This window comes from Marmota marmota, unplaced genomic scaffold, assembly GCF_001458135.2.
Source record: "Marmota marmota marmota unplaced genomic scaffold, marMar, whole genome shotgun sequence".
Taxonomy (NCBI): domain Eukaryota; kingdom Metazoa; phylum Chordata; class Mammalia; order Rodentia; family Sciuridae; genus Marmota; species Marmota marmota.
This window is the reverse complement of record NW_026000211.1, coordinates 22543320-22559633: the sequence shown is the minus strand read 5'-3', so window position 1 is coordinate 22559633 and position 16314 is coordinate 22543320. Positions and strand designations below refer to the sequence as shown.

Genomic DNA, 16314 nt, shown 5'->3' with positions numbered 1-16314 from the left:
AAAACTGATCTAAGCCTTTACTATCTCCTCAAGACTTCTGGTGTAGCATCAAAGGTATTGAAAGTGTTTATCCAAGAAGGATAGGAAGGTAGTAATTGCTATTGCAGAGCAGAAGTCCTGTGTGTGATAATAAGGGTTGCTCTATTTTTGAGGTAATATAGCCAAATAAAAGTAAAAATGAGAAGTGAATTGAGTGATTAGGTATATGGACAAATTGACCAAAAGGTTAATAATGCTTTTCTTATTCAGTGAGGATCCTATAGGACAAGCAAATATTGTTAGATGTGCAGCTTTTATATAAAAAAAGTCATTGAAAAGGAATGCATTCAATTTTTCTCCATTTAGAATGATGTTGGCCTTAGGCTTATCATAGCTAGCTTTAAAATATTGAGGTATGTTCCTACTAACCCTAGTTTTTCTAGTGTTTTAAACATGAAGTGGTGCTGTATTTTGTCAAATGCTTTTTCTGCATCTATTGAGACGATCATGTGATTCTTGTCTTTAAGTCTATTGATGTGATGATGAATTACATTTATTGATTTCCATATATTGAAACAACTTTGCATCCCTGGGATGAACCCCACTTGATTGTGGTACACTATCTTTTTAATATGTTTTTGTATGCAATTTGCAGAATTTTATTGAGAATTTTTGCATCTATTTTCATCAGGAATATTGTTCTAAAGTTTACTTAATGTGTCTCTGTCGGGTTTTGATATCAGAATGATACTAGCTTCATAGCATGAGTTTAGAAAAGTTCCCTCCTTTTCTACTTCATGAAATAATTTGAGGAATATTGGTGTTAATTCTTCTTTGAAGGTCTTCTAGAACTCAGCTGAGAATCCGCCTGGTCCTAGAGTTTTCTCAATTGGTAGGCTTTTGATAACGTCTTCTATTTCATTGAAATTAATCTATTTAAATTTGTATATCCTCCTGATTCAGTTTGGGTAGACCATATGTACCAAGAAATTTGTCAGTATCTTTGAGATTTTCTGTCTTATTGGAGTATAAAGTTTCAAAATAGTTTCTAATTATTTTCTGCATTTCAATAGTGTCTATTGTGATATTTCCTTTTTCATCATGAATCATAGTAATCTGAGTTTTCTCTCGCTTTCTCGTGGCTAGCATGGCTATGGGTTTATCAATTTTATTTATTGTTCCAAAGAACCAACTTCTTGTTTTGTCAGTTTTTAAATTGTTTTTTGTTTATTTCAATTTCATTAATTTCTGATCTGATTTTAATTATTTCCTGTCTTCTACTACTTTTGGTGTTGATTTGTTCTTCTTTTTCTAGGGCTTTGAGATACAATATTAGGTGATTTATTTTTTGACTTTTTATTCTTTATTTAATAAATGAGCTTAATGAAATGAACTTTCCTCTTAGCACTGCCTTCATAGTATCCCAGAAATTTTGATATGTTGTATCGTTGTTTTCTTTTACCTCTAAGAATTTTTTTATTCTCTTCCCTGATATCTTCTGCTATCCATTATTCATTAAATAACATATTATTTAGTCTCCAGGTATTGGAGTAGCTTATTTTTTTATTTTATCATTGGTTTCTATTTTCATTCCATTATGATATGTTAGAATGTAGCGTAATATCTCTATTTTTTTGTATTTGCTAAGAGTTGTTTTGTGTCATGAGATATGGTCTATTTTAGAGAAGGATCCATATGCTTCTGAGAAGAAAATGTATTTGTTCATTGATGGATAAAATATTCTCTCTCTCTATATATATATATAGATATATAGATAGATAGATATAGATCTCTCTCTCTCTCTCTATATATATATATATATATATATATATATTCTCTCTCTCTCTCTCTCTCTATATATATATATATATATATATACATATATATATTCTCTCTCTCTCTCTCTTTCTCTCTCTCTCTCCATATATATATATATATATATATATATATATATATATTCCAAATTATTGATTGTATTATTGAGTTCTATAGTTTCTTTCTTTAGATTTTGTTTGGAAGACCTATACACAAGTGAGAGAGCTGTGTTAAAATCACCCAGTATTATTATGTTGTGGTCTATTTGATTCTTAAAATTGAGAAAGTTTTCTTTGATGTATCTAGATGCTCCATTGTTTGAGGCATAAATATTTATGATTGTTATGTCTTGTTGATGTATAATTCCCTTAAGCAGTGTGAAATGTCCTCCTTTGTCTCTTCTAACTTAGGCTTGAAATTCACTTTATCTGATATGTGTATGGAAATCCCTGCTTGTTTACACAATCCATGTGAGTGATATATTTTTTTCCCAACCTTTCACATTCAGTCTGTGAGGTGAGTCTCTTGGAGACAGCATATTGTTGGGTCTTGTTTTTTAATCCAATCTGCCAGTCTATGTCTTTTGATTGATGAGTTTAGGCCATTAACATTCAGGGTTATTATTGAGATGTGATTTGTAATCCTGTTCATTTTGGCTTATTTATGAAATCAACTTGACTTTATTTCTACTTTGATTGTCTTTAGTGTAGTACCTCCCTTTGCTGGTTTTCACTTTTTTTTTTCCTATTCCTCCTCATGGGATATTTTACTGAAAATGTTGGCAGTGCAGGCTTTCTAGTTCCGAATTTTTTTAACTTTTGTTTATCATGAAAGGTTTTTATTTCATCTTCAAATATGAAGTTTAATTTTTCTGGATATAAAATTATTAGTTGGCATCCATTTTCTCTCAGAGATTGGTAGATGTAGTTCTAGGACCCCCTAGCTTTGAGGGTCTGGGTTGAGAGATCAGCTGTGATCTAGATTGGTCTCCCTCTAAATGTTACCTCTTGTTTTTCCCTGGCAGCATTTAAAATTCTCTACTTATTTTGTATGGTCAAATTTTTCATTATAATGTGCCTTGGTGTGAGTCTGTTGTAATTCTGTACATTTGGGGTTCTATAAGCCTCTCATATTTGATGTTCCATTTCATTCTTTAGTTTTGGGAAACTCCCTGATATTATTTCATTGAAAATGTTGTGCATTCCTTTGGTTTGTGTCTCTGTGCCTTCATCTATTCCAATAAATCATAAATTTGGTCTTTTCATATTATCCAATAGTTCTTGGAATCTCTGTTCACTGTCTCTTACCAGCTTCTCTGCATGTTCAGTTTTATTTTCAAAATTATATATTTTGTCTTTGTGGCCTGAGGTTCTTTCTTCCAAGTGGTCTAGTCTATCAGTGATACTTTCCATTGAGTTTAAGGATGTCCTCTATCACCACTTCTATTCAACATACTTCTGGAAACTCTAGCCAGAGCAATTAGACAGATGCAAAAATTAAAGGGATATAAATAGGACAAGAAAAACTCAAACTATCACTATTTGCCAATGAAGTGGTTCTATATTTAGAAGATCCAAAAAAATTACTGGAAAACTCTACAACTAATAAATGAACAGAAAAGTGGCAGTATATAAAATCAACACCCAGATATCAAGTGTATTCCTATACATCAGTGATAAATCCACTGAAAGATCAATTAGAAAAACTACCTCATTCACAATAGTCTCAAAAACAAAACAACAACAACAAAAAAAACGTATAAACCAATCTGACAAAAGAGGTGAAAGACCTCTACAATAAAAAGTACAGAACACTAATGAAAGAAACTGAAGAAGACTTTAGAAGATGGAAAGCTCTCCCATGCTTTTGGATAGGCAGAATTAACATTGTCAAAATGGTGATATTACCAAAAGTGTTCTACAGATTTAATGCAATTCCTATTAAAAGCCTAATGACATTTTTTATAGAAATAGAAAAATCAATCATGAAATTTATTTGTAAAAATAAGAGACCCAGAATAGCCAAAAAAAAAATCAACAGCAAGAAGAATGAAAAAGGAGGCATCACAATAGCAGAACTTAAACTATAGTACAGAGCCATAGTAATAAAAATGGCCCGGTATTGGCAAGAAAACCAATGGTACAGAATAGAAGACACAGAGACAAACCCACATAAATATGGTTATCTAATACTAGACAAAGGGGCCAAAAACATTCATTGGAGAAAAATAACCTCTTCAACAAATGGTACTGGAAAAACTGGAGACCCATATGTACCAAAATGAAATTATACCCCTGTCTCTCACCCTGCACAAAACAACTCAAAATGGATCAAAGTCTAGGCACTAGAACAGAAACCCTGCACCTAATAGAAGAAAAAGCAGGTCCTGATCTTCACCATGTCAACTTAGGAACTGACTTCCTTAACAAGAGTCCTAAAGTACAAGAAGTAAAATCTTGAGCAACTAATTAAAAACAAAGAATCAATAAATAGGGTGGATTCAAACTAAAAAGCTTCTTCTCAGCAAAGAAAACAATTAATATCAGGAAGAGAGAGCCTACAAAATGGGTGAAAATCTTTACCACATGCACCCCAGAGCATAAAACTCAACACCAAAAAACCCAATCAATAAATGGGCTAAGGAACTGGACACTTCACAGAAGAAATGCAATTGATCAGCAAATATATGAAAAAAATATTCAACATCTCTGGCAAATAGAAAATGGAAATCAAAACTACTGTAAGATTTCATCTCACTCCAATCAGAATGACATTCATCAAGTTTACAAGCAACAATAAATGTTGGCGAGGATGTGGGGAAAAAGATACACTCATATATTGCTGGTAGAAATGCAAATTGGTAAAACCATTATGTAAGGAGTAAGAAGATTCTTCAGAAAATTTGGAATGGAACCACTATTGACCCAGCTATCCCACTTCTTGGTTCATACCGAAAGAACTTAACATCAGCATACTACAGTGACACAGCCACATTAATGTTTATGATAGCTCAATTCACAATAGCCAAACTATAGAACCAACCTAGATGCCCTTAAACAGATGAATGGAAAAAGAAAATGTGTTATATATACACAGTGGAATATTACTCAGCCTTAAAGAAGAATGAAATTATAGCATTTTGCAGGTAAATGGATGGAGCTAGAGAATATCATGATAAGTGAAATAAGCCAATTCCAAAACACCAAAGACTGGATGTTTCTCTGATATGCATATGCTAATTCACAATGGGGTTGGAGGTGGCTAGGAAAAAAATGGAGGTGCTTTGGAATAGGCATAGGGGAATGAGGGGAGGGGAGGGGTATGTGGGTAGGAAGGATAAAAGAAAGAATCATACATTGTTACCCTATGTACATATATGATTACATGATTGGTATGATTCTACATCATGCACAACCAGAAGAATGAGAAGTTATACTGTATTTATGTATGATGTGTCAAAATGCATTACACTGTTATGAATAACTAATTAGAACAAAATTAAAAAGACATTGAAATTATATTAAATCGTATGATTAAACAGAAATACATCCTGATGTATATTCTCCATCTCTCATTCTCTCATGTACCCGCAAACATCCATGTTTAAACTATTGCTTGTCTTTCATATTTAAACTATATACATTTTAAATATTCAAACACTCATCTTAATTTTGTAAGTTTGCTACTAACTCCGCTTTTCTTTAAAAAAAAAAGTTGAAAAAATTTTAAAAGACAGCCATACCAATTCCTATTTTAAAAATAAGAAAGCAACCTCAGATGTGTTGAGGACCTTATAATGGCTACTCTCTACCTTCATATAGGAAAGAATTTAAGTGCCTAATATTTGCCTATATATTCTGTACCCAGAGGCATACAGAAATTTCAATTAAATAACATTTTATTGAACACTGATTGTAAGATAAATTTTACAGTTTAGTTTCTCATTTTATAATTTAAACAGACCTCACATCATTTAAGTTAATGGATTTTACTTCCTTTTTAACTGATTAACTTGGAAATATTTGACATTTCAGACTGGATACAGCACCTTGTAAAATTGGTCCAAATATATATATCACATTAAAAACTTCTTTCAATTGCATAAAGAAAACACGCTTTGCTCACCAGAAAATGATCAGGTGGCCTCTTTACCCACCTTGGGATCTGGGCAAACTACCCTAAATAGGTCTTCCCTGAGACAGTTCATGAAACACAGCCTCCAGACACTGATAAGCACTCTGTGCTGAACCTTTTTTGAGGACACTGGGGTGTCCTATTCCTCTACACAATCTATAGAAACTCACAGACACCCTATACCTGCAGCTGGGTGCAGAACTACTGGCAAACCCACTGTAAAATAGCTGCAGCCTAGAAGCAGAAGAATCCTAAGACCCTTGATTACAGCCAAAGCCACAAGAACACTTCTCTGAGGTTACAGAACACAAAACAGCATGGTACTGGGATAAAAACAGACACATAGACCACAGGAACAGAATAGAGAACCCAGAAATGAATCCACATATTTATAGTCAGTTAGTTTCCAGCAAAGAACAAATGTTGGAGAAAATCTCTTCAGTCAGTAGTCCTAGAAAAATTGGGTATCCATATGCAGAAGAAACAAAGGAGACCCCTATCTCTAACCATAGACAAAATTTAACTCAAAAGTGAATTAAACAGTTAAAAGTAAAACCTAAGAGTATGAAACTACTGGAAGAAATCATAGGGCAAATATTTTTGAACACTGGTCTGGACAATTATTTTATACCACCCCCAAAACACAAGAAACAAAATTAAAATTGGCAAATTTGATAAGGTTACATTAAACTGTTTCCTACAGCAAAGGAAACAATTAACAAAGCAAAGAGACAATGTACAGAATGCAAGAAAATATTTGCAAACTATTCATCCAACAAGGGATTAATTTGCAGAATACATAGGGAACTCAAACAACTCAACAGCAAAAACCCCAAATAATCTCATTTAAAAATGGGTAAATGACCTGGATAGACATTTCTCAAAAGAGGATATACAAAAAAAAAAAAAAACCCAACAAATATATAAAAACATGCTTAACATCAATAATCAGCAGGGAAATGCAAATCATAATCACAGTGAGCTCAGTTAGAATCAACTCCTGTTAGAATGGTTACTATTAAAATATAATACATAACATGCTGGTGAGGATGTGGAATAAAAGAGGCAATCATCATAGTAGGCAGAAATGTAAAGTAGCACAGCCATTATGGAAAAAATATGGAGGTTTCTGGGGAAAAACAAAACAAAACAAAAACTAAAAGCAGCATTACCATATAATGCAGATATGCCAATAATAACTGTATGTCCAAATGAATTGAAATCAGTACGTCCAAGAGAAATTTTTACTCATACATTATCACAGCACTATTCCCAGTAGCCCAAATGTGAAGCCAACTGAGGAATTCATCAACAAATTAAAGGATAAAGAAAATGGAATATGATTCATCATAAAGAAATACAGTTCTGACATCTGCAGCTACATGGGTGTAAACATAGCATATTATGTTGAGTGAAATAAGCCAAGCACAGAAAGATAAATACTTCATGTACTCACTTGTATGTAGAAGCAAAAGCATGGACATCAAAGTAGAAAGTACTTTAGTGATTACTGCATTCTGGGAACCTTGTGAGGTTGGGTGGGAAGAGAGAGGAAGGCTAACTTGATGGAAATGCAGTTGGATAGGAAGACTAATATTTGTTGTCCTAAAGCACAATAGGATAACTATGGTTGACAATAAGTAAGTGACTATTTCAAAAGAGCTACAGAGAGGATTTTGAGAAATGATGAATGTATTATAGGATATGTATGCCATTACCCTTACCTGATAATTAAATGTTGTGTGTATGTATTGAAATGTCATACTATGCCCTATAAATAGCCTATAAATGCATGCAATTACTATGTGTCAATAAAAATAAAATGTATTAAAAGAGAAAAGGATGCAATTATTTTTGTTCCTGTGTTCTTACATATCAGCCACTTATTGGCTATATATGGTACTCAATTTCTTAAAACATTTTGGGCATTAGTCTCCTCATATGCAAAAATAATACAATGGGATCTATATATTCTCAGTGATTCCCTCCAACCTCACAAGTTTATAACAATATTTATTTTCTCTAAGACCTTGAAAGTGATCTAAAGTGCAGAAAATTATTAAAATATTTTTATTCCCCAAAGATCCATCATTATTACCTAATATTTTAATGGTAATATGCCTGTTAATTATTTAAAATATTGAGTTTGCATATTATTTTATAATTATAGATAAATATTATGATCATAAGGAATATTTGAACATTATTATTATGTATAGTTCTGTATACATACATTATATAAGGTAAAAGATTATAAAATGAGTAAAAACCTTTTCATAGTTTTAGTCATTTCTACTAACTAATATACTTATTAAAATTACCAATCATGAAATGAGAAATAGTACAGTTTCTAGTATACAAATCAACAAAGACCCCCCTCAAGCAATCAAAAGTAAATAAACTTTCCATGAAAAATGAAGTTTATTTTATTCTTACTTTTCCCATTAGCCATAAAATTGACTTTGTTTTCTTTCGGGGTTGACTAACTCCAACCTTTGCCATTTTCATAGTCATGAGATTTTACTATGAATGGTTAGCAGCAGTCTTCATTTGATCCATTTATATTCTCATTCACAGAGAGCTTGTAGACTTAAATCCCAGGGAGTTGAAATGGGAAGCGATATTTCATATATATCATTTGTGAATTCTACTATTTTCATTACTGACACATATTAGGAATAATTCTTACAACAGTTTATGAGATCTGCATTTATATTTTTTCTTTATAGCTTTGTAAAAGGAAGAAATTGACTCAGAGAAAAAATAATAATTTTACTTTTTAATTCTATTTTGAATCTGTGGACCACACTTTACACTCTAAATAAATGCAGGGGAATTTTATTTAAGAACCCTATGAACAATTCTGTATGTAAATTTAATATCACAAAGGTACATAATATTGAACTATTTCAAAGGCTTCTTCTTTCTCTCCTCAAATGTCAGAAAAATTGACTGAAATTTCCTTTACAGGTGTTTTCCCCGAGCCTTACAATGATCTATATTTAGGGAAGAAATCAGAAGAATAAAATTCAGTGGGCCTGAAGTAAGAGGATTTATAGAATAAATGGCACATGCATCCCTCTTAGTAAAGATTCATCAAATAGAATTAAATCACATGTACATACAAAAGTATAATCATATAGATGTCAGGTAGGTAAGAGAGCGCTAGATCAACTGTGTCCTCAGAAACTTGAACCCTTTCTCCGAATTTCCCTCCTAGTTTAATGAGAATCTACTCATTTGGATTGATGATAACTTTGTGCTGCTGCAAAAGCAAAGAGGCAGGTGCAAGTTATGAAAGGATCTGGTCTTTGAAATCACTATGCCTTAGAAACTAGGAAGCCCAGTGATTGTGCAGTGGATTGGATTGTTTCTCTTTAGGCTACCAAATAGCCAGCCAGCTGCATTTTGTACAGAGAAGTGATTACTGAAAGCCTTGGCAACTGGGAAAAAGCCAACCTGCAGTGATTTGGGGGTGTTGCCATGAGCACAGGAGCTGCTGCAGAATCCTAATACAGATGATTACATATTTTTTGCAATATTATGTTGATGAGATAGATTCTAAGAGCATTTGAGAATATCTGCTTTAACTGCATAAACCATTCTGAAGCCTCCCAAATGAACTGAATTATGACTGGTTGAGAAAGTTATGACTTTTCCAATTCAGTTCTCTTTATATTTGATTTGTAAAATGAAGCCAAATGATATATTGTTCACATTACTATGAATTACATAGACCCACAAGAATATTCACATCACTTTCTGAATGCTTTATCATTCTTGATATTTTGGGTGTTATATGTTATTTTATTATTCCACTTTGCCTGCCTAGCAGTTGCATTTCATTTTATTGAAGTTCATTAGTCTAATGCTTTTCTTTATTTTTCTTTTTTTTTTACCAGCCATCTCAGAGTCAAATTTTGTGCCTAATTGTATTAATTAACATAGGCTGATTTCCTACATTATAAATTATGTTATCTTTCTTTCTAATTACCTGCATTATTTTATAATTAATCTAAGTTGCCTCTATATTTTTCATAAAAAAGCAATTTTACAAATTATTTCTTCTTCTAATAAAGTTATTGAATGAAATTCTCAGAACTGTAAGCTATTCTCTATCATATATATTTTTAAATAGTCTCTTGTCTGTGAATGAAGAGAGATATGAATTGTCAGTATCATTAACATTGAATTGAAACAAAAACATAACAGACCAAATAAACTTAAAATTTAATGTTGTTTAGTGAGAACTAGCTTGATATATTTTTGATATATTAAGAAGGCTAGTGTTAGTGTTTTCAGACTTTTTGAACAGGTAGAGAAAGGATATATAAGAAGTTTTGAAAGTCAACTTTGGGTAAAAACATGTACACATATGACAAGACACGGTGACTTGAATTTTGTTTTTAGTTAGTGATTGCTAACTGGTTATGCCCTTGAAGACTTTAGAATGTTCCTCTTTTACTATAAAAAGACATTTAAAACACTTGGATTTTTGTTATTGATGTTATTGTTTGAAGAAAAGCCATAACTTTTTAAAAAATGCATATATCATTCAATTGTCAATCTCTTACTAGAATTTGGCAAATACTTAAGTGTTTACACATTTCTAAAATTTCAAACAAACTGTTGAATAACCCACAGCTTGCTGCAATTAGGTTAGAGATAGAATGATGTCTCACAGGTAGGGGAGCAAAATAGCTGGTGTGTCATCTTCGCAGACCTTCAGGTGAGATACAATGAAGGTAATCACAATTCCAGAATTATATTATCTTTTGTGGAATATCATTGTTCAGACTTGAAATTGTCAAGAGTGCATGCTAAGAGTTGGGCAGTCTGTAGTGTGGCTTCCTTAAAATTTCCATATTGTACTATATAAATATATGTATATATATACATATGCATTTTTAATAAGCACATTTTATTTAAATAAATCATCCAGTAAAGTAGAATTTACTGCCTTTACTATGTAAATAGTTATGTCAAATTTATATGTGCAGCTCTCCAACATTCCCTTATTGGAAACATCCATATTTCCACATCACAGTTACCAAAAAGACTTAAATATCTCAAAATTCTGTATCTCCTTTCGCTTGCTTCTCTCTTGATTCCACCCAGGATTTATTAATAGTTCGCTTCATATCATCATCTCCATCTTCACAAATTTTCCTTAGAACATTCATTAATCCCTCACTAGGATCCGTTTCGGTGTCATGTGAAGGCTTTTCTTTCTCTTTGCATTCTTTTTCAACCTGAGTCAAGTACTCCCACAGTGTGTTTTCTGCTTTCTTTCTACATAAGATGAGAACTGTAACGGTCTTAACTTTTTTTGAAGTGCCTTCTACAGAGATGGGTTTCAAGAGATTCTTCACAATTGTGGAGTAACTCTTCCCATTTAGATTCTTTACCAAAAGATCAAATGACCTCTCTGTGAAATGAACCTGTACATTCTCGGCAGGAACTTGATGAACTCCCCATAAAGTGATATAGATATTCACAAACTTATCTGATTGATCCCATCCATAATTACTGATTTTCAAGGTAGATCCTGTTGTAATGGGAGCAACCACAGCAGCTGGCTTTTCATTGTCAAGAAGTTCTGGTTTCTTCTGTGATTTCTGTTGCATCTTGTTCTTTATTTCTGTTTCAATCTTGTTTTTTTCTGCTGTAAGGGCATCACATACTCTTTTCCTAGTGGTCTTTTCCAGAAACACCTTTACCTCTTCTAGATCATTCTGTAGTTCCAAGTTTACAGTGTGCTTTCTCTGCCTGGAATGCTCTTCCTCCAATTCTTCACTCTGTTGAGTTCTTTTGAAAGTGACAATTGAGGGGCTTTTCACATATCGTTGGTGTTCACTTATTAACATTATTTAAGAATTCTTTTTTTTTTAAATTGTACTTTCTACCCAAATTATAAACTCTGGTAATGCAGTGTTAATTGTAGTGTATGTACTCTGAAGATACTTAGTACGAATTTCTGCACTCACAATTTCAAAAGGCTTTATATTAATTTGTTAAGTCACAATAAGAGTAATCTCAGAAAATGATTTTATTTCTTTACCCTTGATTGTTCCCATATCTAAAATTACCTAGCTTTTCAACAGCTACATGTCACAGGAAAATAAGTCATCAGAAAGGTCACATTTTATCTTTAGGCTCCATTTTGCAAAAATGAGTTTGAAAAATACAGTACACTGGGGAACAGATATAGGTATTTTGTTAAATTACACAGATATTTACTACACAATTAAATCAATCTCACAGATAATACCAGGAACTCTGCAAAGTCTTGTTTATTTTATTTAATGAACATTTATGCAGATATATCTCAAAGATAATGCAGGCTCAGTACTAGATCAATGCAATAAAGATGGTATCACAATAGTGAGTCATATGGAGTATATTGGTTTTCCAGTGCATATAAATTTATCTTTAGCTATATTAAGTCTAAGTTTTCATTATATTTATGTGTACAAAAGTTCATAAAACAAGAACATAGTAATTAAAAATACTTTGTTGACAGAAAAATGCAATCATGTGAACAATTGGAAATGGCACCAATAGATTTGATCAAAGCAGAGTGACCACAAACCTTCAATTTAGGTAAAACAGAATCAATATCTACAAAGTAAAATCAATCAACACCTAATAAAACAAGATATGCTGCTTTAATAGTTACTTTGTAACATTTGTTCTGATGACTTTATAAATATCAACTCATTTAAACTATTAGAACCCTTGGACAAATTATCATTATTTTCTCCACCTTTCAGGTAAGAATACTGAATCCAAGAGAGGTTAAAAAAAATTCTCAAGACCACACAATTAATAAGTAGCAGGTACAGGATTCAAGTTGAGAAAATCTGCCTACAGAATTTAGGCTCTCAATTGCTGTACTCAGTCTAACTCTTTAATCCTCTGTCAAAAGCCTGCATTCAAATTTTATATTTATTCATTAGCTTGAATATTTAATGAGTAAGAGCAAGAAATTGAATCAAGAGCTAAGAACTTAAAATATTAAAGTATGAACTGATTTTAATTGACCTGGCAGAGATTTGATGGGTTTGTTTCCTATCAAATATCAACAACACCCCATATTTAAAAAAGAGTAAAAGGGACTAACAATAAAAAGTAACATAAACACGCCTTCTCAAAAATATAAAAGAAAACTGGTCACCTTTTATTAAATTTCTGAAATGATAAACGTGCAGCAATTGCTCTGGATTTTCTATCAATTAGGTACCATTTATTACAAACCTATTCATAACATTAATTTGATTAATCTTTGCCCCTTATGTAAATTAAATTAGCTTTAGGGAACCAAAGAAAAATGATCTAGAGAGTGTGACTTTGAAACCTTACAGCTGAGACCAGGTCTGGGTGAAACACCAGAGAGAGCAGAGAAGCATTTGCCATGTGTCCGGGTTGGAAAGTGCTTAAGTGTCAGCGAAAACACATCCTCCTCCTCAGATTTTTCCATCAATTTGAAGCCAGCGCTCTATTAGCTGCTGGGAAACAGAGATAAATTATACAGAACGTGTTTCTTTCAAGAATCTCTCAATCTGTTGAGGAAGGCAGGCAAAATATAAAAATAACATTTACAGTACAATGTGATGTACGTTCTGAGTGCCCAATCCCTCACTTGTCAGATGGCATACTTACAAATGCAGAGAAAAGAGTTGCTGGATCCATATTTTATTTTAAGGAAGTTGATTACTTTAGGGATCTAATGTGTAATTGGTTTGAACCCAATAGATGTAAGTAAGAGCATAAGCAAGGATAATCTTAAATTTAAAATTTTAGACTCATTGTCAACTTAAAATGTCATTTGGCTAAACAATGACAAAAAGCCTGCCAGTATGTTTTTCAACAAAAGAAGATGGTAGAATTGAAACCCTAAAAAAAATCAGATGTCAGTTAACATCGAATAAACAGTAAATAAAAATGAAAAAGATGACAAAATGAAGCTGGGTGAAGCTAAGATGTTTGAACAGAAGCTGAGGGACATGAAGATCATAGCAAGGAAGTATGACTTCCTCTTTGACATTTGTATCTGATAGCTAAGGACAAACTATGACTGAGAGAACTAATGATATGAACACACACACACACACACACACACACAAAAAAAACCCTCAAAATCAGCACAGGTAAACAAAGCAAAGCTGTGTGAAATACAATATTAATTTGCTGACAGAATTAGCATAAATGGGAAAATTTTATTTTATGATTTCTAGTGACACACTTTCTAGATGTATTCCTCAGAAAAATTAGAAAGAGGTAGATTTTTCTACAATGCCTGGTAAACCATTATATTTTCTGTTCAAATGTTAAGTTATAAAACGAATATTGTAATAATAAATGATTCCCTCATGCCTTGTAATAGAGCATGATTATTTTAATGAAACATTGATATTAATAGAAAGTTTTCTATATGACTTAGGAAAAAATTAAGCATGTAACATCACTGAGTAAACTTTATGTTGTTAGAATTTGAAGTTCTATGTAATCCTTAAATATTGAGATTTTCTCATCTTGCAAAGGTCTACATGTATGTCATAGTATATGAAAAAGGATTTAATAAACATAAAATTCACTGCATCCTCCGCCATATTGCTCCTGATTGCAATCAGCATGTTACAACCACAGTGTAATTATAAAACCTCAAATATTTCATCAGCTTTTCCAGCTAGCTCAGTGCTGCATCTGTGGTCACTGGCCCATTGAACATAAATTTTAACTCCTTTTATGTTCAATTGGAATCTGAATTACACGGTTGCTGGTAAACTATACCAGAATTAAAATTCCTTTGAAGATAACTTGTCTGGTAAACTATTTTCAGAGACATGATTTCCCATACATCTCTTGCAACACTCTTACAAATTAGTGAGATGTTTGAAAAACTCATTTTGCCTGCATTTCCTGAATTCTAAGGTATTAGAGAGCATAATAATGTTTGTGACGTTACATTGAATTCATCTTCTTTACTACTCTTGATAATACTTATTCTAATGATAAGAAATAATTTACCAAGGGTAGTGGATTTTGATATATATTAGTTTTCTTTTTCCTCATGTTGTCATGTTTTCATAACTTTTCAGAGACAACTCCTTTCATGAATTTATGATATTTCATGATATTTATATTTTTAACATATAAAATGTATCTGTTGATTCATTTCACAAATATTTGCTGCCTGTCTTCCGCTTGTTGGGCATTGAAGAATCAATAAGAGAATAAGATCAAGTCTGTCTACTCAGGGTCCTTTCTGAAGTCACACTCATCAACTTAGATGGTTGATTTGTGAGTGTCATTAATTCTTGCCCAGCATATTTAATTTCCTTCCTTTTGTTTTTACTTTTTCTGAACAATTTTAAATTAAGTATATATCTTATATCTGCATATGGGTTTATATTTATATGATAAACCTATTTTTTTACATTTTTATTGTTGCATGATAATCATGCATAATGATGGGATTCGTTGTCACATATTTGCACATGAACATATCATCGGTCGTCATCGGTGGGTCAGTTTAATTTTCCTCTCCCTCTCCTCCTTCATTCCTTGATCTCCTTGCTCTGTTCTACTGGTCTCCCTTCTGTTTCTGTAATATCCCTTTTTACTCTTTAGTTTTCACATGAGAGACAAAACATAAGACCCCTGACATTCTGTGTCTGGCTTATTTCATTTGACATCTTTTAATTAGTGTATTTGAAATGGAATTCTATTTTAATTTTGATACTTGAATGTTTTGCTTTGAAAATTACATTTTAAGCTTTCCATTTGCTTGCTTTATCTTTTGACTTCATCCACTTCCCTGGTACACCTGCTCTCATTGTTTCTTTGTTCTTCCTCTGAACCTTTTGTAAGTTTGGATTTTCTTTTCACCCTTTTTGTACTATGCTAACAGAAGTTGAATTTCTTTTTCTATTTTTGTAATGAGTGCTACTGTACTTACACAATGTGTGTCTAGAAAGTGTAACATAATTGACATTTTTGAACTGTCCCCCAAAACTCAAGATCTTAAGTGCACTGACTATTGTTATTGGATTCCCTCACCAATATTTATACTTCTGTTATTTCTTTTTTTTTTTTTTTTTGATTTTTTTTTTCTAACTTTTTTATTTTATTATTTATATTTGTGGTGCTGAGTTTCGAACCCAGGGCCTTTTCGCATGCCAGGCGAGCACGCCACTGCATTCGAGCCACATCCCCAGCCCCATAAATATTATGTTTTTGAAAAAAAAAAAACCACCATAAATTCCAAAAGCGTCCTTGGAAAAATGTCCTTGAGAATACTGTTTTCGACAGCTTTCTCATCACGGTGACCAAAAGACCTGACACTCGTAGAGTGGTCGCGTTCTCTCAAGGCACACAGGGGAT

At 32.4% G+C, this 16314-nt stretch overlaps 2 protein-coding genes across 2 annotated transcripts in view; one reads left to right on the top strand and one right to left on the bottom strand.

Annotated features, from left to right (window-relative positions):
- Galntl6 (polypeptide N-acetylgalactosaminyltransferase like 6) overlaps window positions 1–16314 on the top strand; it is a 1051497-nt gene that overhangs the window by 274499 nt on the left and 760684 nt on the right. The window lies entirely within an intron of this gene.
- LOC107142713 (calcyclin-binding protein-like) lies at window positions 10839–12145 on the bottom strand. The gene has a single exon (XM_048791958.1). It carries the CDS (start codon window positions 11793–11795, stop codon window positions 10998–11000), a length of 798 nt encoding a protein of 265 aa, XP_048647915.1. The 5' UTR covers window positions 11796–12145; the 3' UTR covers window positions 10839–10997.